Source organism: Callospermophilus lateralis, chromosome 3 (assembly GCF_048772815.1).
Source record: "Callospermophilus lateralis isolate mCalLat2 chromosome 3, mCalLat2.hap1, whole genome shotgun sequence".
NCBI lineage: Eukaryota > Metazoa > Chordata > Mammalia > Rodentia > Sciuridae > Callospermophilus > Callospermophilus lateralis.
The window spans coordinates 62,149,646-62,174,130 of NC_135307.1; the positions used below are offsets into that span (position 1 = coordinate 62,149,646).

At 47.0% G+C, this 24,485-nt stretch overlaps 2 protein-coding genes across 5 annotated transcripts in view; both read right to left on the reverse strand.

Annotated features, from left to right (window-relative positions):
* Plekhd1 (pleckstrin homology and coiled-coil domain containing D1) overlaps nucleotides 1-9,256 on the reverse strand; it is a 35,046-nt gene extending 25,790 nt beyond the window's left edge. The window contains exon 1 of the mRNA XM_076848305.2: nucleotides 9,108-9,256. Within this exon, the coding sequence (XP_076704420.2) occupies nucleotides 9,108-9,256 (149 nt within the window). The remainder of the gene's footprint in view (nucleotides 1-9,107) is intronic.
* A 9,220-nt stretch (nucleotides 9,257-18,476) lies between these two features.
* Nucleotides 18,477-24,485, reverse strand: part of Slc39a9 (solute carrier family 39 member 9) — a 62,535-nt gene continuing 56,526 nt past the window's right edge. For 3 of the 4 annotated variants that reach the window (XM_076850317.2, XM_076850315.2, XM_076850318.2), the window contains one exon: nucleotides 18,477-22,482. In XM_076850317.2, the coding sequence (XP_076706432.2) occupies nucleotides 22,252-22,482 (231 nt within the window). In that variant the 3' untranslated portion in view covers nucleotides 18,477-22,251. The remainder of the gene's footprint in view (nucleotides 22,483-24,485) is intronic. The other variant, XM_076850319.2, reaches the window with a different exon arrangement.

The window sequence follows — 24,485 nt, forward strand, 5'->3', positions numbered from 1 at the left end:
TCAGAGACACCCCAAGTGCTGGCTCCTTCCTCCAGGGCCACTGTTCTAGCGATACGATATGAGCAGAAAGTAGGCAAGATTCTGAGTTGTTGAGGGTGTGGGTGTGTGCATGAAGGAGAGTTCAAAGCAGGGGTATGTTGGACTGCTAAGATGGACTCCCAGTAGCCAACAGTATGACTCTCAGCTGCTGTGCATTCAGAGACACAGCATCAATGGCATGACATTGGCCAGGGAAAATACAATGAAAATCAAAATCAGAACCTCCCTGCCCTCTTTACCAAGAGCCACTGCAGAACTTCAGTGACCTTCTGGGCCTCCCACAGCTGACTCTGCCTGTGCTCAGCTCTCCCACCACTTCTACCCTTCAGTGTCTCTGTGCTCCAGGGGAGTGTGGAGCCCGCTACCTCCCCGCTCCTTGCATGACCCTGCAATGGAGGTCATGTTGCTCTACCCAAAATGCCCTCTGTCCGCTCCTCATCTGGCTGCATGCTCCTCACCCAATGCTGACGTCTGGGCCCCTCCTGCACTTGCGGGGTACTTGGCACTCGGCACCCACTGCCACAGCCTACATGCTCTGCTTGTCCAGAGAGGGCCGCTAGTTTCCTGGAGGGTGGGGCCACACTACTTCTGTCCCATGGACTGAAGTGGGTGTGCCCTGCTTTTTCCAAGGGACCTCACAGAGTAGGTGAGAACATGGGCTTCAGCATCCAACAGACCTGCCCTTTTCCAGGTGGGTTGGGAGACCCTTGGGGAGGGAGCGCAGCTCTGAGTCTTAGTTTCTTTGTCTATAGAGCTGGGGCGAGAACACTGACCTTATGTGATTATTGGGAAACCAAATGAGCCTGTGCTCATCACTCTGCCAGTTGGCGAGGACCCAGGACACCTGGCATGAATATGTACCTCCCCATATAAGGTGAGACAAGCAGCACAAGCTGCCTCTACCCCTCTCAACAGCTTCTGAAATATTGCTGTGTGCTGCCTGACCCCCCAATTCACCCTGAAGCCCTAACCCCAAATGTGACTGTATCTGAGGTGGGAAGGTAATTAAGGTTAAATGTGCTAAGAGGGAGGGGCCCTGTTCCTATAGGCCTGAGCCTTGACAAAAAGAGGAAGGTTCTCTCCCTCCTTTTTCTCTGGCCCTCTCCCTCTCCCTCTCCCTTTCTCCCTCCCTCTCTGTCTCGGGCTCTCTTGCTCCCTCTTTTTCAATTTCCCCTCCCCACTGCCCTGTGCAGAGAGTTGGCCCTCTGGGAAACAGGAAGAGGTCCTCCCAGAACCCGACTCTGCTGGGTAATGGGGTGGGGCAGGGGTTATACTAAGCAGGTAGGCAGAAGAAGCTTAATGAAGAAGGTGAGGGAAGAGGGGAGGTGCTCCAGGCAGAAGACCTGCAGATGCAAGGTCCTGAGGCAGGAGCATGCCTGGCTCTGGCAGGAACTGCAACGCTGAAGCAGAGGGAGCAAGACCAAAAAATGGCTGGGCCAGGTCTTGTAAGGCCCTGAGGCTCTGGTACTGAGACTAAGGAGTGAGCCTACATTTCTTTAGCTCTTACCACAAATCATGCTTTCCTGTGAGCAGTTACCTCTGTTAACTCCTTGAACACTCACAATCACCCTAGGAAACAAGTGCTCCCTGCATTTTAAACAGAGAGGTGACATGACTTGCTGAAGGTCACAGGGCTACTTGGTAGAGGCTGTGTTTTTCTCTGAGTCATGGAGGGCTTTGAGCAGAAATGACGTGGCCTGATATACAAAAGGCTTGCCTGGCTTCCGGTGTCAAGGACAGATTTGGGGGAGGGGGCAAAGAAAAGGGGACGTGGTAAGAGTTGCCGCCACGCATGATTAGAAGGCAATAAAAGATGGAGAGGATGGGGGTGTGCAGCTATCCTAAACTCAGGCCTCGGTTCCCTTGAGTGCAACTTGAGGGTAAGTAAAGTCACACAAAGGCTTAGAAGACCATGGAAAGATTCAGGACGTGTTTACTTTTCTTATGACTATTAGTGTTTATTTTCTGAGGTTCCTGCTGGGGTCCCCCTCTGACCTCCTCTCCCATTTGTGCTCACACAGCCCCTGCTGGAGGGAGGCTTGTCTGCCCGCCCTAGTCCTTAGGACCTCCCTACCTGCCCCTTTGGGTTGTGGGGAGCCCAGTGAGTGTGGATAAGGGTGTGTCAGCATGGCTGCCTCCTCTCTCCAGTCTTAAAGAACAGAATTTTCACCTATAGATTAAGGAACATTTAGAAGGCAGCAAGATGCTCACTTTGCCAGTTGTTTTATTGATGTTCCTTTTTTTGGTACCAAGAATTGAACGCAGGGGAATTTAACCCCTGAGCCACATCTCCAGCCCTTTTTTATAGTTTATTTTGAGACTGAGTCTCACTGAGTTGCTTTGGGCCTCGCTAAGTTGCTGAGGCTGGCTTCAAACTCTGGATCCTCCTGCCTCAGCCGCCCAAACCGCCCAAGCCGCTGGGATTACAGGTGTGCACCACCATGCCCAGCATTGATGTTCTCTTATTTAGATTTCTCACCAAAATTCTAAGAGATGGAGGTTTGTTGTTTCTATTTCACTGAGGCACAGAGAGATTGAGCCACTGGTAAGTGGCAAACTTAGAACCCAGTTAGTTGTCTCTGCTGACCAAGCCCAAGCACTCAACTGCCTGTGCCCTAGGCTTCCTCATCACTTATGACCTGGAATTGTTCACATGTATCCCTAGAGCTGATCTTGGCAAAGGAACAGCAAACTCCTGCTCAGCTCAGCTCACAGAGCATTAAGGAATCACCTCGATGGGCAGATGCTATGCTATACCCTGTGGCAAATGAGTCCCTGCCCTCAAGGAGCTAAGAGATGAATGAGGAGAGAGAACATAGAAATCAATAATCTAAAAAATAACGAATGCCTATCAAGCTCCTTATGGGTGTTAATTCACTCACTCCTTACAAGAGGTAGGTGAGGAATCTAGAGCGCAGAGAAATTAAGTAATATGCCCCAGATCACACAGCTGGTAAACGCTGGGATACTTGTAAAGGATGTAGGGCAACATTGTAAAACAGCAGGGTACACTGCGGTAATTCAGAGCACCGGGAGGATCACTGTGACATTGTCAAGCACCAAAATATGTGGCATCAGAGTCTGTTTGTATCAGGGTACAGGAGGAGTGCCCAGCAGGGGGACCGAATGGTTCAGGGGCCCAGCCAGGGGAGTCCTCTGAGAGGCTTTCATAGCTGAGCAGGGTTCTGATGAGTAAATATAAATATCTTAGGAATTTGGGAGGAAGTAGAGTGGGGAGAGAGAGTCCAGACAGAAAGAAGGGAATAAGCAGAAACTAGTGTGATCCAGGTCATCAAAACATGTCTGGTATTATAGGCAGATAAGTCCAAAAGGGGTAGCCAGAGTGCAGGGGTGGGGTCACTAAGGAGGGAGTTAAGGTCAGAGACTCAGAGCAGAGTGGGACTTCTTGCCCTCAGGGAAGTGACTGTGAGGTTAAATTGTTAGACATGGGGTGGGGTGGGGTGGGGTGGGGTCTTGAGGAGACCATGGCCAGGTAAAGGGACAACTTAGAGTTAACAGGAGATAAAAACTAGCAGGGCTTGTTGAACAATTAGACCAGGGCAGGTGATGTGAGTCTGGGGAGACACCGGAGGATTCTAGTTTGGCTGACAGGATGAACATAGGAGCCATCTAGCATGAATTGGGGAACCAGGAGGGGTTTTATTTATTTATTTATTTTTGAATTCTTTTGTAGTTGTAAATGGACATAATGCCTTTATCTTATTTATTTATTTTCATGTGGTGCTGAGGATGGAACCCAGTCCCTCACATATGCTAGGCAAGCACTCTGCCACTGAGCTACAGCCCCAGCCCCCGGAAGGGGTTTTCTTAAGTTCGGTCCTCCTTTCTCCCACCCTTGTGTTCTGAGTTCAATAAGGTCTCAACCAGAGCTTTATGGTTAACATTGGGTTCCTGAGAGATCCACCTGGAGCCGAGGAACACACAGACACCTTCCCAGTTGGGAGGGTCCTGTTAGAAAGGTCAGTCCACTGGATGAGCTCCTAATGGTTTCGAGATGCAAATGCCCAATTTGGGAGTAGGATCTGGGAGGGACTTTGTATAACAAGAGTGAGAAAAATTTGATGTTGGGGCAAAAGTTGAAGGGCAATGGGGTAGAGGAATAATGGGGGGAGGTGCAGAGGAGGATCCCAAGAAGATGCAAGAGTCCTACAGGGTCAAGAGAGGGTGGTGGACACAGTGGGCTTGAGAAACAAGGCAGCTAAGACTCAGCATGAGGGTGTTTACACCTCTATAACATAAGTGTTCCTCCTCCTCCTTGGTACCACACCTGCCCTTCAGCTCAGCCTGCTAGAACCATGACCACCTGGTACAAGAGGCTGGGGTTCATGTATGGCAGTGGGAAAGGGTAGAGGAGACCGAGGAATGAACTGAGTACCCCCTCTGCTAGTGCAACAGAGACACCTACACCAGCCAGCTAGCAATTTACATTCAGGGAGTCTGGGTTTAGAGCCTCCAGGTGGGAGCAGGAACATGGGTACAGGGTGTAGACTCCCTGTGGCATTTGATCTTGGGGCCAAGGTTACCTCACTTTCAGGAGGGCAAGAGCCTGTGGAGTTAGGTGTGGGTTACATTTCCCAGGAAGGCAGAACATCCAGTCTGGCTGCACAAACTTCCAGAAATATGCCCAGCCCTTACTCCCCTCAATCTGAGTTCCTCAGACCCTAAGAGTGGGTGTGAGGGTTGAAGCTGGGAAAGGACAGCTTATCAAGTGTCCTTACAGAAGTGGCAGAAGGGAGATGGAAGTGGCAGAGCCCCCAGTGTTTGTCCCTTCTTGTCCAAAGGCCTGTATGCTCATGGGATGCTCATCCTGACCTATGCTGCTTGGCTAGCATTGCATCTGAGACAGCAGGTTGGTTGGCAGGGGGGGCAGGAGGGCGTGTTGGCTCCTGGAGAGATCAAATTCAAAGAGGTTCAAACAATTTTCTATCAGAACTCTTCAAACAATATAGCAAAGGCATGTTTGATGCACTAAACACACACTACTGTGGAGACGCTGATAGTGCCCTACCACCTGGTTTCCACTCCCTGGGGTAGACTCAAAGCACCTCTAGAATAATCTGTGGAACACAGTTTAAGAAAACACAATTTGAGCTGGGTGTGGTGGTGCACGCCTGTGATCCTAGCAGCTCTGCAAGCTGAGGCAGGAGGATTACGAGTTCAAAGTCAGCCTCAGCAACTTAGTGAGGACCTAAGCAACTCAGTGAGACCCTGTCTCTAAATAAAGTATTTAAAAGGGCTGGGGATGTGGCTCAGTGTTAAGCACCCCTGGGTTCAATATCCAGTACCAAAATAAAACAAAACAAACAAACAAAAAACCTCACCTCACCCTCACTTTGTAGATGAGACATGGGCAGCCAGTTAGGAGATGTACCACAGCCTGGGACACACAGCTAGTCAGTGGCAGAGCAGGGACTGGAACTCAGAGCTCCAGCCTTTCAGCCTAGCTTCCAGTTCCACCATACCCACAGCTGCTCTTAGAAAAACTACTTTCTATGTTCAAGTCCCAGATGTAGGAAGCTGAAGTGCCTTCAAGCTTGGGGTCTGCCCCACCCGCTACCTGCCCTGCCCCCCGAGCTGAGACTCATTTTCAAACAGGACATCAACAGCCACTAAGGGAAGGAGTGGGAAAGAAGTGAGGTTTGTTTGAACAATTAACTCACTTGACTCCAGTAGACCTGTCTGTCTGGGCAAATCTGACCCCATTGAAGCCTGAATTAACGGGTGTGTCATTTCATTTTATGGCTGTGTGGTCCAGAGACTTTGCCCATCTCCTTGATGATGGGTAGAAGGATCTGGAGAGACTTGACAAGGCACATTCCTCCTGCCTCTGTGCCCCAATTTTCCTTCCTATCAGTGGATATGGGGAATAGTAATCCTAGGATAAGGAGAAGGTATGTTTTCCCAGAGAGTGAAAAACACTATGAAATCTTTAGAATAAAGTAAGTCGCTTACTACTTATTTTCTTGGGGAAGACACTGTCCTCCAAATCCCTCTTCTTCACCAATGCTGAAAGAGATTCCCTGCTCTGTCACCTCCCCCCTATCCTTCCCAACCAAACATATTTGCAGGAATCCCGACCTTCCAGCTGCCTCCTGGCCAAGCCTCTGCCCCCTCATGCTGCCACTCTGAAGTTTGGAGAATACAGGTTGATTATTAAGAGGGAGTGGGTGTGGCAGATTCTTGAGCCATGTCTGCAGATTGCAGATCTGCAACACGTAGGTGCTGTTTCCATGGAACTCTGGGTACCTGATGGGCACCATGAATCTTAGCTCCCTGGGGCAGAGATCTACCATTCTGCCCAGTAGGGAATTGCTACTGGGCTGGTTCCCAAAGGCCACCTTGCAGCAGGGTGGAAGAGGGCACTGTCACAGGAAAAAATTGGCTGGGCCCTCTTCATCAGGGGCTCTGGTCTTAGGAGGCATTCCTTTGGGAGAGGGGCTAGAGTGTTGGATGAAGTATTGAATCTGAGAAGCCTCTGGCTATTTGAGCTGACCCTGGCTGAGGCTGGGACTCCCTAATCTGTTCCCCTTGTCTCAGAGCTTCCCAGATCTGGGCACCTGCATCACCACTGATCACAGCTTAAGGTGAGGACAGAGTTATTGAATCACCCTCTAAATACCTCCCCAGATTCCCTTCCCTCTGCTAACTAATGCTTTTGATTCCCTTCCCCTTCTGTTGCCTATGGGAGAACAGAATGTGGATTGGACTGAGCTCAGGGTGTCCTCCCACCTCAGGAAGGAAGGGCTGCTTGGGTAGTGGGGGCTGGAGGCATGCTTCCTAAGGCAGGCCCCAGGGGAAGAGGGTTTATAGAACCCAGCCAGCCCCAGGCAGTTCTATCCTGCCCACTCATTATTTATGCAGTACTGACAGAGCCTTTCCAAGCCCTCTCTCCTTAGCTGCCCCGCCAGGGCATCGACCGCTCTGCAGTGGCAAGCCAGAGCTGCCTTGTTCCCAAGCTTCCCCTGGCTGCTAATTAGCTGAGGTCCAGAGACTCCACCTCACAAATGGCAAAATGGGGCGCAGGGGGCCCTGCTGGGAAGCAAGAGGGGGTTAAATGGATCATCAGCCTCCCCCACTCCCAGACCCACCCAGGCTAGCTGTTGTGACTCAAGGCTAAATCTGTGGTATGTGTGTGTGTGTGTGTGTGTGTGTGTGTGTGTGTGTAGAGAGAGAGAGAGAGAGAGAGAGAGAGAGAGAGAGAGATAGTTCCAGAGCATGAAACAGAGGTCATGGACAGAGGCCTAGTGTGGGCAGGTTTCCTGAGCCCCAAGGAGTGAGAGTCTTTTCCCAGTGGCAGCTCCAGAGGAAGGAAGTGAAAATCTTCTCTAAGGGGGTTAGAGGGCTAGACTTGGAGCTGTATTTGTGGGTCACACGCATTGTTCTGATTTAGACTGGATGTTTTTTAGGGTGGCTGTGGGGTTCACTGATGAGATTCTCTGGGTACCCCAAACATATCACTGTGGTTAAATTGGGAGTCTACCCTGCATGCTTCTCAGCCCCGAAATCAACTGTGGGTCCAGGTCCCTACTGAAACTATAGTGGTAAGGAGGCCCAGGGGACATGAGCTGGGGGTCCCAGACACCTAGCATTTACTGGATGCAATCAGGTGAAAATGCCTGGCAAGAAAAGTCTTGGCTGACAAGACTCAGAGGCAATACCTGGGACAACAGCCAGACCCAGTGGAGAGGAGTGTCTGCTGCCTGGAGCAGCTGAGGCAGAAGAGGGGAGGGGACATTCTGCTAATGGCACTTGCATCTCAAGAAGACTTCCCACCCCCACTCAAGAGCCCAGGCAGAGACAGGCTGCTCCCCACCCTCAGCGGCTACAGCTCAAGCAGTTCAACCCTGGAAGCCCCTCATAAAATCTTCGTGCTGCTGCAAACCTCCATTAAGAGCACCAGAGGTAAGAATTTTGGAGGAACTCAAGGAGTGTGTATTACATTAAATCTCAGAAATTTGTCAAAAGTAATAAAAATACATAAAACCGGGTATGGAAAATATGAAATGCTGTCCACAGCTTCATTTGTTCTGCAGTTTTATAGGAATATTAAATTATTCATCAGAATTGAACATCAGAATATGATCTGTGATCCTAAGAACATTTGAGGCCCCTCTGCTCGGGATAGACTCTTGGTATAGGATGGGGAAAGGGTATGTAGATGCACCCCTAGTTTCCTGGAAGGGTCACAACCTCCAGGGAGGGGCTGTGACAGGGTCTAAAGTTCTCTAGGCCATACAAGTAGCAAATCTCAGAACCAAAGTTGGCTTGAGGATAAAACTGCAGAAGATGGCCCATGACACCTGAGGCCAGTTTTGGGAGCTTCCTGCAAGCCCAGAGCTATAAGATTCCCATTGTCCCAATACCAAAACCTCCCAGGCCATTTGTTAATGGAAAGTGGCTATTGACTTCTGGGGAGTCCTCTCCGGGGGAGGATGAGAAAGCTGGTGCTGAAGGATGGGGCTGGGGCTGCTGTGGATTTCTCCATCCACCACCACTTCCAAAGGATCAGTCCTTTGAGCCGAACCAATGTATTCCCCCCTCCCCTATCCAGGTGGGGAAGGCACAGACTCTTCCAGGCCCTGCTCTCTCTCTCCTGGCCTAAGTCAGAAGCTGGCTCAATAGTGTTCCACCTCTAGCCAGCTCCTCTAGACCTGGGTGTGGAAAAGGAGTTGCCAGTAAAGGTCTGGAAAGGTGTCTTGTGGCTGAAGATGGGGCTTCTCCTTTGGAGGCAGAGTCTGGCCCAACTTGACCTGCTACAGCCCTGATCTCAGCCCACACTCAGGCTCCCCACTCGGGACTCAGTTTATTCCACAGAGAATCCACGACCTCCCCCAGGCGGTTGGTGTCACTCCAGCTCTAGCGGCTAAGATCCACATCTTTCATGGGGAGCCAGTGCAGAGTGAAGCGGAGCGAGATCAAGGTCACAGAGGAAGGGAGAGGCGGGACAGTGACTGGAAGTGATGGGAGGTGTCCTGAGACCGGGAGCTCCCTTCCCCGGTGGTCCTGGCGGCGGCGGGGGGGGGGGGGGTCTCTGGGGACGCACTCACCTCCGGGACCACTTGGCTGACGGCCTCCCGAAGGGCCGCTTCCACAGCACCCCGTAGAGCTGCACTTTGGTACTGATGTCCAGCGCGTCGGAGTCTGCCTGCTCTAGGGACGGCGAGGGCGACACGGAGTTGGACTTGGACGTGAACATCCTGCCTCAGCCGGGCTGACCCCGGCCGGGCCCACGCTCTCCCCGGGGGCCGACAGGGACCGGGTGGACGGTGGGAGGCAATGGGGGTGGCGCCCGCAGACGACTCGGGGCACCGTCGGGGCGCGTCCCACCGAGCGGAGATGCCGAGCAGGCCCGGGCTGGAACTGCTGCATTAAAGCGCGCGGGGCACCGAGCTCGGTGATGAGGGCCGCGGGGCTGGCAGCCGGCGGCTGGGACTAGGCTCGGGATTGCCGCGGGCCTGGCGGGAACTCCGCGGGGAGGGCAGCTCAGACGCGCGTCCGCAGCATCTCCCCCCTCCCTCGGTGACAGCCCTAATTCTGGTGTCCTCGATTGGCTGAGAGTGGCAGGTGAGCCAGCTGGAGGCCGACCCCGAGCGCCAATCAGGGCGGGCGCCGGCTGGAGGGCCCTGCTCCCGGCGTCCGGAAGGTCCCGGCGGGTGGTGCGGCCGAGGATTTGGCTCCAGAACCTCCCCACCCCCACCCCGGGCGCCCAGCATTCCTCCGGTTCCCTCTGGCGTGCAGCACCTGCATCGAATCACCGGCGAGTCGCTTTGGGATGGGCGGGAGTCACTCTCAGAGACCTACTCCCCAGTGGGCGGAGGAGAGGAAGGATCTCGGGCGTGGAGTCAAAGAACTGGGTTTGAGATTACAACTCAGACTTTGGATAGTACTGTAAACTGCAGGAGCCTTGATTTTTTTCACCTGTATAGCGGTACCTTTGGGGGCAGACCGGTGACCAGGTAAGACGTCGATAAGTGCCTAGGTGCTCGCCCCAAGAGGAGGCTCCATCAAGATTTGGTCTCTGCCCGACCTCTCTTGTGGATTTCCCTTCGCACCGCCGCGGTCGCCTCTCCCAGAATCGGATTTCTTTTCCCGGAATTTGGTTGCCGTGTCGGCATTTGGCACTCAATGCTGATCTCAAACTGTCAGTGCAGTTTGTGCTTTATCTGCGCGCCTGGCCAATACTCCCTAGGGATGCGTGTTCCATTCATTTCGGCTTTCCTTGGGGTAGGTATTTAGTGACTGTCTCACTTTCTGGCCTGGCAGACAACTGCCCAGTCCCTGGGGGACGCCTTCCTCCCAGCGGGTGGAAAGGCTAGGTTAGCACTGCGACTGACTCTTCAAAAGCACGGAGTTTGCGCAGTAAGACGCAGCTCCCAGACCGCACAGTCTACCTTCCCCAGGCTGAGGAGCTGGCCACAAGTCACCATTCACTTGTGCCCTTGGAGAATCACTTTCCCTACTCAGGGTCTCTGATTCCTCATATGTGAGATAAAGATTGTAACAGAAACTTGGAAATGGGTAGCCTGAAGGCCAAATTAATTTACAGATAGACATATTAACTTGCCCCAAGTTAAAAAAAAATGAGGTATACTTAATATATTGTAAAATGAACAGATCTTAACTACTCATTTGGTGAATGTATATACAAAATAATGTATACACTACATACATCATGTAACCACCAACCAAAGCAAGACACAGAACATTTCCCTCATGCTAGAAAGTTCCCTCTTGCCCCTTTCTAGTCAATTCCTCAGCACCATCACTACAATCACTTACCACTCTTATCATCATTTTCATATCATCTTAACATTTTTGACCTGAATGCCTAAAGGGGTACTCTCCAGAGACCCTGTAATCCCCTATTGTCTTACCTGCCTGGCTCCTCCCTGTATTTGAGTTTGTGACCCATTTAATACCTGGAAATGTTCCCACATTAGGAGTCTTACTTTTCTAAGATGGCTACTAAAGGCTTTGCCTTAGGCCTGGTGCAGTGGCGCATGCCTGTAATCCCAGCAACTAGGGAGGCTGAGGCAAGAGGATCACAAGTCTGTGGCCAGCCTCAGCATCTTAGTGAGGCCCTAAGGAATTTAGCAAGAACCTATCTCCAAATAGAAAATAAAAGAATGTAACTCAGTGGTAAATTGTCCCTGGGTTCAAGTCCCAATATCAACAAACAATCAAAACTTGCCTGTGTGTGCAGTTCACTGGTCAGGGCAGAGACAGGACTTTGAATTATAGATAATACATGCAAGGAAGAAGCATGCAGAGACTTGTGACTTGTTTTGGGTGTCCACTGTGGCTGTAGTGGCGGTCATGGGGAGGTGAGTTCCTGGTAGCACACAACAGTTGCATGAGAGTTCTGTGGCATTAAGCTTCCTTCTCACACACTGTACAGCAGGGTTTTGAGTATTGTTTTGGAAGCTTTGCCTGTCTCTTTGGCCCTCCTCATATTCTTTTAGTAAATTCATCCCTTCTCAAGTTTTGATCACTTGTGGTAAGTTTGTGAGCCATCACTAGGAGATAAAGTCAGGATACCAGGAGTCATTTTGAGACATCCTTCAAGGAGATGAGTTGTGTGAGCCCAGATGGTCCTAGGAAGGGCTTAGTCTCTTCAATGGAAGAAATGGACCCCAGGTTTTTTCAATAGCGGAGAGAAATATATCTTTGCCCATTCCTTTGCAAATCAGACATCTGGACATGATGTAACTAACAGTGGCAAAGACTGTGTGGAAATACCACTGGAAGACAAACAACATGAGTTTGATCAATCACTAGATACTTGAGTGACTTCTGTTCCCCTCAACTAACAGCCCAAGTGATGCCAGGTCAGCTATGGAAGAAGCTGTTTCTGCTTTTGCTGTGTCCTCTGCCCAGAAGTGCCGAATGCTTGGCCAAGAATTCTGGGGAGAACAAAACAAGTCAGAGGCAACTTCAGGGCCCCAGGTCAAGTGGGTCAGGGATGCCCAATCTTACCAGTGAGACCAGTCCAGAAATGCAGGTTCCCTTAAAGTGCTCCCCTCCTCTGCTGAGGTGCAGAGTTGATATTCTCTGTGGGTTGTTTATGATTTACCTATTTCATCTAATTTTGACAATAGGGCAGGAGGTACACATTATTTTTAATTTCCCAGATGAGAATCAAGTTTTTAAAAGTTGTCTACTTGAGGTCACACAGCTGATCATTTCCTAGAATGTGATAGGCTCACAAATCCATGTGGAATGAGGAAAACTGGCAGAATCAAACACCTTGATTTGATTTGAATCCCAAGCCCAGACCCTTCCCGCAGCAGTATAGGGTCATGTGAATTAAAGTTTGGACTGGAAAAATTCTAGATCCCTTTCAGTCTTTTTTTTCTTTTCCAGTACTTTTTCAATTGTCAACTCACCTAAGAATCAATGTTCCTATAGAGCCAAAAAGACAATTCTTCTTGCACTATAAAATTCTAGCCCTGAAGCTAAGGGACTCCCGACAGTGAATGTACACTTGCATAATGTGACTACTGGTCTGGGGTTCAGCTCTCTGATCTTATACTTTATTTATTTAAAAAAAATTTGTAGTTGTAGATGGCAAAATGCCTTTATTTTATTTGAATATGGTGCTAAGGATCGAACCCAGTGCCTCACACATGCTAGGCAAGCACTCTGCCACTGAGCTACAGCCTCAGCCCTGATCTTATACTTTAGCTACAGTGAGCCAGATACAGGCTCACTCAAGCCAGGAATGGGCAGCAGAACATTCCCCGACAGGAATGTTGATAGGGTCTTCCTGGAATCACATCCTGACCGGGTTACCAAAGTTCCCAGAACCCTGGACGAACAAAAATGTCTCTTCCATAGCACCACTTCCACTGCTCCCCGCCCTTCGGTCCTTGACCCCACTCTCAGGTATGCAGGCTATGGTTTTTCTACTTGTTTCCAAGCTGGTGCCAAGTGAAGGACCCAGGAATGCTGCTACTCTGGCTTCTCTAAGGTGTCCCAACACCAGTGTCAATTTGATGACTGAGCTGCACCCAAACTTTCCTATTGGACCAAGTAGCAGAAGTGGGAGATCTGGGCACCAGGCTGGGCCCTGGAGCAGCATCAGGTGTCCTTTACGGAACCTTTTTCTTCCTTCTGAGGTAGGTGGGCTCTTAGGGAGAGAGGAAAAGAGACCTTTAGTAGATGGCAACAAGATGACCAGTCATGCTTGTCCTTCTAGTTAGGTGAACATAGCATATGTTTGGAATGGATCAACTAGAATAAAAACATAATTAATTTAAGTGTCACCAGATTTGAAGACTTACACAGTGTGCCCACAACTGATATATGACTAGACAGCTTAACCTAAGAGGAACATTCTGAACCTCAATTATCAAATCAATGTCATATCACTTGATTTTCAGAGAAGCTTGCTGAGAACCTGCACATTTCTTCCCAGAAAAATCACATATGTAGTCAATTGAGGGCACCTCACTCATCTCTCTGAGAGGACATGTGCTTATTGGGTACATACACCTTTGCTGTTCTTAAATAAATCTTCGCTTGTGCCTTACTTCTGATGCATCCTAGAACTTTGAATGGCAAAAATCCAGAATGAACCGGGGCCAGGATGAAGTCCCATTCTTTTCTTTGGAGGGAACTCCCTGGACCCCTGTCTGGTGACATTAGGACCCCAATTTCCTCACTCGGACTCCCGTGTGAGTCCATGATAAAGTCATGGTACTGATTTCAGCTGTAACTACACCCTTCTCTTGGTTCTGCGGATCTTTGCTGATTCTTCTGGTCTAGCCCATGTCTGTCCTCCTGGTTTGGAGTTTTTCTGTGTGTTTGCTTCTCTTCATAGTCAAGGAGACTGTGAACTCCTTGAGGATGCGGGGGTGGTGGAACATGTAGTACCTCACTGAACTGATTCTTTTTGCTTGGTCTCTGGCCAGGGGTTGCAGTTTCCTGTTCTACTTTGCTTTACCAAATGAATTCTGACCTCTCAGACTCTGACTTCCCTATAGAATAGAACCTATGGGGTGCCTGAGAAAGGATGTGAAAGCAATCTTCTGTGTGTTGCTGGGGATCAAACCCATGACCTCATGCGTGGCAGGCAAGTGCTCTACCAAAGGAACATCCCAGCCTCTGAAAGCAATTTTTTGATGGCAGACTCTACTTTTGGCATTAAGTCACCAGGCTGTAACAATAAGGATAATCACTGTAGCTCTCTGGCCTGTTTCTCTCACCCTACGTCTTCCTCAGCTCCCAACTTCATGCTCAGCTTTCACCTGGACTCTGCAGCAGCCTTTCCAAATGACTGTCCCTACCCTCAAAGAATCCAGGCTTACGTGTCTCTCATAGGATCTTTTCCATGCTCAAAGTGGCCATGTGTCTGTTTCGAGCTCTCTGCTGGAGCTCCCTTGCCACGACTGCAGTTCCTGACTCCCTTTGGCTGGAAGTCCCTTCCTGGTCAGCTCCCCCTTCTCATCTGTTCTCAACACTCCCACAGCCACACTGCTTCTGACATTCTGAGAGGCTGGCAAGCTCTTTTGTATCCTTTTCACTTGCCCTTTCCTTGGTCTTGAGTGCTTTTCTTCTTCCCCAAATTCTACTTCAAGACTCAGATTAAATGATCGTTTGTGATTCCTTTTCTGATCACTCCCTCCTCTCCTGGCAAGGATTAAAACACCTTTTTGTTGAATCTTATTCCTACTTTGATTGGACTTTGTAAGATCAGGATTGGTCTTAGGCTCCTTTGCCTGTGCAAGTCCTGGCTGCTCCCAGGAGAACCTGAGAGGGAGGTGAGGGACAGGGAGCCACACACGGGCACAGCCAATAGGCCAAAGTGCGAAGGAAGTTGGGTTGGGGAGGGGCTTGGATGGGCATTTGAGGACCAGCAGCACTGTCTCTGGGTGAGCAGGACCAAGCAGGCCCCCACAGGAAGTCTCACCTCCTCATGGGGAAGCATACTTGAAGCCACACTGGCAGTCCCTCTTCAAGATTTCTCTGACTCCTTTGCACTAGAATGCAGATTCTGTTCTCACCAGCAGGGGTCATGTCTCACTAGGCCTCTGCCCTCTCACTGCCCAGTAATTGCTCACACCCAAGGTTGCCAATGCAGACTGTTTCTGGGGGTGGCCCGAATGTCTTGCTGCCTTGCCACCCACTTACAGCACTAGCATGGGCTCTTGGCACCCAAGGGCATCGCCAGGGGCAACACACTGCTCAGAAACAATAGAAGTGCTCCCTCTCAAGGATGATGTGTGGATTAAAATGTACACATTAATTTGGATTCTATGAGCAAGTATAATATTTTATTTGGACTAAGGGGTGGATATGTTGAGTCTGGCCAATAAACCCATAAGCTATTTATTGTTACAATCTCACACTCTCTCCCAGACTAGCTGAGGGAAAGCCAGAGTGTTGGTCTTTCATCTAAAACTGGAACACTAGCAACTCAGGGAACCAAATGCCAGAAGCTGGGCCCCAGTGTTGGCTCCATCTATACTGAATGTAAAGACCACAGGCACGTTACTTTGAAACCCCCTTTGGGCTTCGTGTATCAAAAAGGAAGCCTTTGAACTCTCAGCATATTAATTTGGAATTTTTTACCCAGGGGCCAACAGCAAGTTCTTTTTTGGGTTTTCAAAGTTCTGAGCAAAGGCAAAGGCAGAGACAGAGATGAGAATAAGATGGGTTCTCCTCTAGCTTCTGTCCTCTGCACCTAGCCCAGGGGAAGACCTGAAATCAGGAAGTCAGGGGCTACAGAGAGAGAAGGAAGCACCAGGTGTGGGAGGGAGGCCTTGGTGAGACAGTAGTAGAAGCCTGTGCATGCAGAAGGTGGTGGGCAGGAACACTTCTGTTCCAGGTCATGATCCCTTAAGTAAACCAGGGAGCAGAGGCAAAGGAGTGTTGGAGGGGGAGAAGAAACAGACCAAAGGCAGAGCAGATGGCCTGCCAGGAGGAGTAGGTCCTCTACACAGAACTGTGACATAGGTACCCAGCAGTGGAGAGGAATCTTTGGGCCCCGGCCAGTAAGTAGGAGAGATAAGCAGGGATAAGGAGAGGAAAAGTTATAGTCACTGAAGTGCAAGGACCTGGAAACTACTGACTGCCACATTCACAAGTCACCTGCATGGTGACAGGAACTCAGGCCAACCAGAGAAGGGACACCAGTTGGAGTGAAAGCATGAAGTATAAAGACCCTAGCTAGGCCCATATATCTGTAGTTTTTAAAATTAGGTCTTCTAAGGGACTACCGCTTCTCCATACCTGCCTCACACCTCCCCTTTCAGCCAGAATGACTTCTACACAGAGCTCATGCTCTTGTGTTGCCAGCAGGCCTCTGCCCAGAACATTCTCCTGCCCAGGGGATCTTCCCCAACTCCCCCCTAGCTCCTCTGCTCTGCCTCCAGATTCATCAGCTCAGGTACCACTTTTTGGAGGCCTCCCAGAGCCCCATGCTGGCTTTATGTGTCCTCCTAGCCCCTGTGATCTTGCTTTCTTGTGCCAACCTCACTACTGGTAATTGTGTTTTCCTGTTTGAAACCCTTGATGAAACACAAACTATTCAAGGGTATGAACTGACTCTTGCTCCCTCGAAGTGTCATAGGATGCTGCTGCTGAATAACGTGGTAAGTAAAGGAACAGTCAACCTGCTTCTGGTCCTGCCCTCTGTGGGACACAGAATCACTGCGTCCCTTGAAGAATCTGGTTATTGAGCTGGGCCCCCAAGAGCATCCCAGGTACAGGCCAACAATCCAGTTTGTCTTCCTCAAATGGTCTCTCATCCCCCTTTTCCCTGGGCTCCCTCATCTGACAGCTCCTGAATTTGTCAGGACCCTTCCATAAGCATGGCAAACAGAGTGAGGCACACACTTTGACTCTCATTGCAAGGCCCAGATCATAAAACTGGGCAATGACTAGCACTGCAATGGGGATCAGTAGCCAAGCTGGGAACGGGACCTACATTTCCCCATCCCCGAGTCAATCATACAGCACCTTCCTAAGGTTGGTACTGGATTAGTAACGTGAACCCTGGTAATATCCTTCTGATTCCCTTTTTCATTGCTAACTCCCCAAGTGTGAGGCAAAACTAGAACAACACGTAAGGTCACAGCTGGTTCTCCCAGGGATCACGCCTCCAGTTCCTGATGATGGTGGGGTGTTGTAAATGACAAGAAAAGCACCCCCCTATCCAGCAAGACCAATTCATTGAACAAGTACATTAGAATCTACCTGCCTGGACCTTGATTTCTAGTAGGCAAAAGGGACAAAGACATGTATCATAAAGCACATTAGAATAAGATTGATTTGCCAGGCATTGTGGTGCATATCTGTAATCCCAGCAACTCAGGAGGCTGAGGAGGGAGGACCACAAGTTCAAAGTCAGCCTCAGCAACTTTGCAAGGCTCTAAGCAACTTAGTAAGACCCTGTCTCAAAATAAAAAAAGGCTGGGGGGGGGGGCGTGTGTGTGTGGCTCAGTGGTTAAGCACCCCTGGGTTCAATCCCTGGTACTAGGAACCAAAAAAAAAAAAAAAAAGGTGAGGAACATAGGATGGTGTAGGTTACAGTATTTACTAAGAGGTCACAGTAGGCTAAGAGAAGGGGCACTGCATCAAGAAGGTGAGGAGGCTGGGGAAAAGCATTCCAGACACAGGGACAACATAGACAAAAGCTGCTTATTTCTAATTTATTACTATAAAAACTACACCATAGGATGCAGTTCTAGCTTTTAGGATTAAAAACAACACAAACCTAAGGATGGCTGGCTATTTTGGTTATGTAAACCCTTCCTTGCCACCGCCCCTCCCCCCTAACACACTTTCATCTCAGGATAGCAGTGTGAAAGGGGCATAATGCTGACTTCCTAAGAATTTCAAACTCCACTGCTCAAGGCAGAGGAGGAACAGAGCACTTCACCTGGTGACTCCTGTAGAGATGACAGGAATTGTAAACAGCATGTCTTCTTTGTTGGTTTTCCTCATGAGGAGAGGTTTTTGAGAAACATGGAACACTCTGGGCACAATCTCTGTAACTAGCACAGCACACACATTTTGAGATGTGTATATATATTATATATACACACACATATATACCAGCACAAAATGCACCAGTAATAACTAATGAAATCTAATGACACACAAATAATTTCAATGATACACTTCATGTGTTCTTGCTTCTCTTTTCTCGGAGTAGAGAGCTATCTTCATAAATCACATTAGCTAACAATGGCAGAAGGCAAAACACTGCATCAGTGAAGCTGTGCCTTTTGGAGCAGGTGGTATACTGCGTCTCTACCCACCTCCCACCTTGCCTAGAGGATGTGCATACAATAGATAGATCTTTCCACTGTCCTTCATAGCTTTTCATTACTTTTTTGATGTTCAAACAAACCTGGCTGTCAAACAGAAACGCTGTTGTCAGGTAAGTAATGAGCCACTCACATAAGGTATGCACTAATAAAAATTTAATATCATAAACAAACCAGAAAACAGCATTTTTTTAAAAACCATTCACAATTAAAATGGAAAGAGACAAAATTATAAGGCAGCCATCCATGGAATGATTTCATGTGTACAAAGGATCCAGAAAAAGGGATATTTAAAATCTCTGTTTAGGCCACCAAACCAGGGGAACTGCAGTGTTATCCCATGAGACTTCCAGCTTGCAGAAGATACCACCAGACAAAAATCAAAGCCAATCTCCCTGTGTTACGCAACTGTGTTAGGCTAAGCATATCTAGAGAATTCCTAAGTGGTTGGCTAGTCTTTTCCCACAAGTCACAAGTCTTCTTCAGAGCTCCTGAGGTGATTCTGAGATATCTCAGGTACAAAGAGGTTACATCATTGGTTTCAATTTCATAGCATCTCCAAGAGCACTCTTAGGGAGATGTGGACCATTCTGTACTGAACAAATTTTCTGATGCAAGGAAGGGTCCCTTGCAGAACAACTACCAAGGGCTCTTATCTTAATTTGCAGCAGTTTGAGATGGATGTGATTATTATTCTCAGTCTCCCAAAGGGCTCAGGGACCAAGAGGCAGGAGCATTCTGCCACAGTGGGGGCTTGTGCTATTAACATACAGTTCCCATGTTCAGTACCTGGCTACCAAGTGTCAGGGGCTTAATAAACAATGCTGGTGTGTCCTCCTAGTTCTATTGAAAAAGAGGAAAACCAGGCAGTGACACTTAGAAATAGGCTGGTTAAAAAAAAACAAAACACAATTACACTTTCTCCTTTCTACAAGAAATGACACCTCAAAACAGCCATTCCCTTTCTTTTCTCTAATGATTCAAAATTCTAGAACAGGCTAACTTGGCTGTTTTGAATTGGGGGGAAAAAAAAAGTGAAGGGTGAGGAGAGAACACACAGCCTCTGTAGGTAGTACTGCTTCCAACTTCCTATGTTCCAGTGCAGAACCTCTGCCTTTAAAAAAAAAATAATAATAATAATCTGACAACAGAATTCACAGGAAAACTCATTCAAACCTGGCACATCACTGCTTTGTGATATTGGAATTGAGCAAGTAACTGGAGGCCAAGTGAGGGGGATTAGTGTTTTTCAACCTAATTTGCCACTTAAGAGAGCACTTGGAATCTGAAGAAAGTCTATCCCTACTAAGGAAAGGGACTCAAATTGCATTAAGATTGACTTTGGTTACAAGGAAGGATGGACTATGCTTTTCATCATCAATTGCATCTCTTTGGTTGCCAATAATTCCATTTGTAATCATGGCAGCAGCTTAAGTATCGCCAATGTTTTCAAATGTGTTAAAGCATTAAGGCATCCACATCTAAGGAGGCAGTTTTAAACAGGAGGAAAAGGGGACTGAAATGTGGTGAAAAGTGAGCACTGAGATGGCCTCTCCTGGGACTCTGCCTACCACAGGAGCAAGCTCTTCCTCCAGTGAAGGAAGCCTCTGCGATGCTTCTTGGTTCTCTGCTGCCTGAAGATGCATTTGAGCCCTATAAATTCATATGGCTATTTTTGCCTGCTGCCCAGGAGAGAAATGAGTAGTTCCTGAGGCAGCAGCTTTAGGATCTGGGAAAGCTCATGGCTTCTGAGAGCTTGTTAATGTGGAGATCCAGAGGGGAAGGCAAATCTGGAAGTTCAATGGTTCAACCCTTGCCATAGTTCAAGGCCCTATCGAGCAAGATAGTCTATCCAAACTTTTAAGCATGATGGCAAGGCACTGCGAAAGGCTTTGGCCAGCAGAACAAATTTCGGACCATTGCACACAATATGATAGGAATCATTTCCATCCAAATCAGACACAGGAATCTACTATTTATTTGATCTCTAATTTTCTAGAGAAAATCACAGCAGCCATACTTTGGAAGGACCAGATGAGACCCTGGGCCTCTCCAAAGCCAGCTGCTATCATATCTCATTGGGAAAGTCCCCCAGCCCTTCCCTACTCTACCCGCTCCCAGATTTAACACAGTATGCAATGGCTGCCAGCCACTACACAAAACCCTATCCTACATAGGCTATTTTCTTCACTGAAGCCAGCAGAGGGCTCACAAGTTTAATTCCATGGCTGCTGACTCAGTGACAAATCTAGGAAAAAAAAAAAAAAAAAGAAAGAAAGAAAAAGAAAAAAGATCACAGGCATGCTGGCTTATGTGTCATATAAAACATTTTTACAAAATGATTAAATCCCCTGCCCTGAAGAAACTAGTCTTGGTTCCGTCTTAATGTAATATTTTGAAATGGTACAGAAAATCAAAATAAATTAATAATACAGTATTATACACTCATTTGACAAAACGGTTTATGCAGATTTTGGCAAATATGGAAAATAACCTTAGTTTGTTAAACACTTTCGTCATTTCAGTTGTTTAAATTATCAGAATATTAGTGATTGTGTCAATTCACATGAGGAAGTGCTATTTTGAGGTTTAACAAAGCTGCATTTGACACAAAGGTAAAATCTTTGAAGGGAATTAAAAATAGAGACAATATTATCTTCATCATCACAGTTCAAGAAGTGGTTGTCCTGATGAGAACTCATTTCACACAAGTATTAACATCGCCACCAGCAGTAAGCAGCAAACTGTGGGGAGGAGGGTCTGGAGGAAAAATTTAGGAGAAAAGCACTGGAAAGATGAAGACACAAGAGACATGATTTCAATAAGCTTTAAACCAACAGGCAGACACTTCCCACTCATGAGTCAGCTAGACTTTCTTCACGCTACAGGTGCTTATGTGAGCAGACAAACCGCTCTCCACGCTGGACAAAGGCTTAGCCAGAGGGAATGCTGACCTGCTAAAAGAAATACTTAAAGAAAGAAAGAAAGGACAACACAGATTTTGGTAGTCTTACTTTTCAAAAGTTCACTACAAAGATGTCAACAATTATTCAAATTCACTTATGTAGCATCTCTTAATTTCCAAAGATCCTTTGTGATCAGACTGTTCTTGAAGGACAGGCTATGCCTGAACTTACTAGAACTTCACCTCTCTATAGGAATGTGCTGGAGACAGGTATTCTGCAAAAGAAACTTCAAAATGCTACAAAATACCAGTCACCCTTAAAAAGCTAGTCTCACCTCTGCAGCTCCACTGGATGGAATGGCAGGCTGTGTTTAGAGGCATGTGCAAAGGAGGTGTTTAAGTCTCTCTAGAAGTACCCTCTCAAAGGATATTTCTTTCTAGGATAAGGTCAGCTTTCAATGTGTTTTGCCCTTACCTTCCTTACTCTAATCTCAAATTAACTACAATCACCTTTAGCATCTAAGACAGTGGGTGCTATGAGCTCCTATCAAGGCATGTGGCATAGATGCTAAAGCACCATTCGTACACGGTGAAAACCATGTGAAAAATCAAGGGGTAAAGTGGCAGAGCCTCTAACTAAGAGATTAAGCTTAATTACAGAACACTGTGTTCTCATAATTACTATTTCATTATGAGTATGAAGTTCTCCACTTTTCCTTAAAACTAAATTTCATCTTCCCTGAGAGTAGGGTTAAGAGAAACATCAAAACTCAATATGCCAAGGGCCCTTTAAAACACAGCACAAGCCTATTACCTAGCCACAATGTGTTGTTCCTACTTTAAAAGCTTTTCCATTACCCCAGGATGGAATCTCACCTCCCTCCGGACTCTAGGAACACAGGTGGAGATGGGCAAGGCGAGACAAGAGACTGAGGAAGTGAGTAGCTGTCATGTTCCCGCTGATCTCACTGGATGGCAAATGGCCGCTGACTGAAGCTGGAACCTGAACATTTAATGCTGGTGTCCTACTGATAGGATGAGTGGGATGATGCAACCCAGAACCAAGGCTGCCACCTCCAGGCAGCTGAGGCCTCTCCCTCCAGTGGCATCAGGTTTGTGGCTATGCCCCATTCCGCCCACCTCAGGGAGGACGTGTACTGTGGCAACATAAAGAAATGTCCCAGCAGAGAAAAGCATGGCCACTCCGGTGGCATTGACCTCTGAAAGGGCTTCTTTACTGCTCTGTGAATTAAAACAGAGAGGCAAAATTAAGTAAAATTCAGAGTCAGGAAAACGTCCCAATTAAAAACATTCAAAATTCATGTCTGGTGCTCCTAGGACACTGGGGACATCTTGAGAGCAAAGTAACTCTATCTCATTTATAAGGAGCTTCCAAATAAGGGTTTAGTAATAGTAAGATCAATGGTGTAAATAATAATAATAATAATATTTTTTTAGAGAGAGAGAGAATTTTTTAATATTTATTTTTTAGTTTTCGGTGGACACAACATCTTTATTTTATTTTTATGTGGTGCTGAGGATCGAACCCAGCGCTCTGCACATGCAGGCGAGCACGCTACTGCTTGAGCCACATCCCCAGCCCAGTAAATAATTATTTTAAAAAATTTATTATAAATTCACATTTTTTTAAATATTTGTTTTTTTAGTTCTAGATGGACACAATATCTTTATTTTATATTTATGTGGTGCTGAGGATCAAACCCAGTGCCTCATGCATGCAAGGCAAGTGTTCTACCACTGAGCCACAACCTCAGCCCGACAATTTATAATTATAAATATTTACAAGATACAAAGTAATGTTAGGATTTATGAGTACAATGTGGAAAACTTAAATCAAGCTGATTATCATATCCACTACCTCAAATACTTTAAAAATTTTTTTTAATATTTTTTTTTTAGTTGTAGACGGACACAATGCCTGTATTTTATTTATTTATTTTTATGTGGTGCTGAGACTTGAAGCCAGTGCCTCACATATGCTAGGCAAGCGCTCTACCACTGAGCCATACAAACTCAGCCCTCAAAAATACTTTTTTTGTAGTGAGAATACTTGAAATTTACTAGTGATTATGGAAGTATACTATTATTAGCTAAATTCACTATGATTGCTTTTCAAAACATACATCAAGTGTTGATTACCAGGTTTTGTCTGCATTATTCTTGAGACAGAACCAACAAGAAGTTAATGTAGATACTAAGTTTCAGACATTTGTTCATTTTATTATTATTATTATTATTATTATTATTATTATTATTTGTTCATTCTACTAATATTTAACAAGTATTCTCTGTGTGTCAGGCTCTGGGCCAGATGCTTGAGATAAAGTGGCCATTAAGATGCAGGAGACACCTTCACCCAGCTTAGAATGGTCTCATTTACCTAACTTCATATAACTGATTTCAACCTTTCCTATGAAAAAGGACCTATAGGTTAAAAATGATTAATTAAAACTGTAAGAAAAGAACCTGCCACAGATTCAGCATTTAACTCCATCCCTTCAGAATTATCAGTACCTTCTTATAAAAAGTTCAGAGCTTATATTGATCGATGAAGTGATAGTCATATTTTAGAAGGAACCATGTAGCCAGACACATCACATGCCTATAATCCCATCAGTTCAGAAGGCTGAGGCATGAATATCACAAGTTCAAGGCCAGTTTGGGCACTTAGTTAGACCTTCCCTCAAAATAAAAAAGAAAAAGAACTGGGGATGTAGCTTAATAGTAGAGTGTCCCTGGTCCAATTCCCAGTACCAACCAATAATAATAACAATAATAATTATAACAAATAAAATATAATTAAAGGAACTATGTATTATTCATTGGCTAAAAAAATAAGGTTCTTCAGGTGAATGGAAAGAAGTTTAATAATGACTCATTTGTTAGCAACTGAGATCAACAAACCCTTAATGAATAGAAATTTAACCATTTTTTAACCATCTCATTTTTCATGTTCCTTTTAATACAGGTTTTAATATATTCAATACAGAATCAATAACCTTCAGAGACGACATGGAGAAAAGCAGTTTCCCTCAACAAGTCCTGGCCCAGTTTAGTTCTGAGACTTTCACCTGTAGCCTGCCAGTTGACATTTGGGTGAAGCAGGGAGGGTTGTTGCTAAGAACTATAGCCCAACTAGAAAGAATTATGAGGCACAGAAAGGTGCAGCTTGGAAATGGAAGGGTGTCCAGACTCTGAACTGACAAATGACATAGGTCACTACA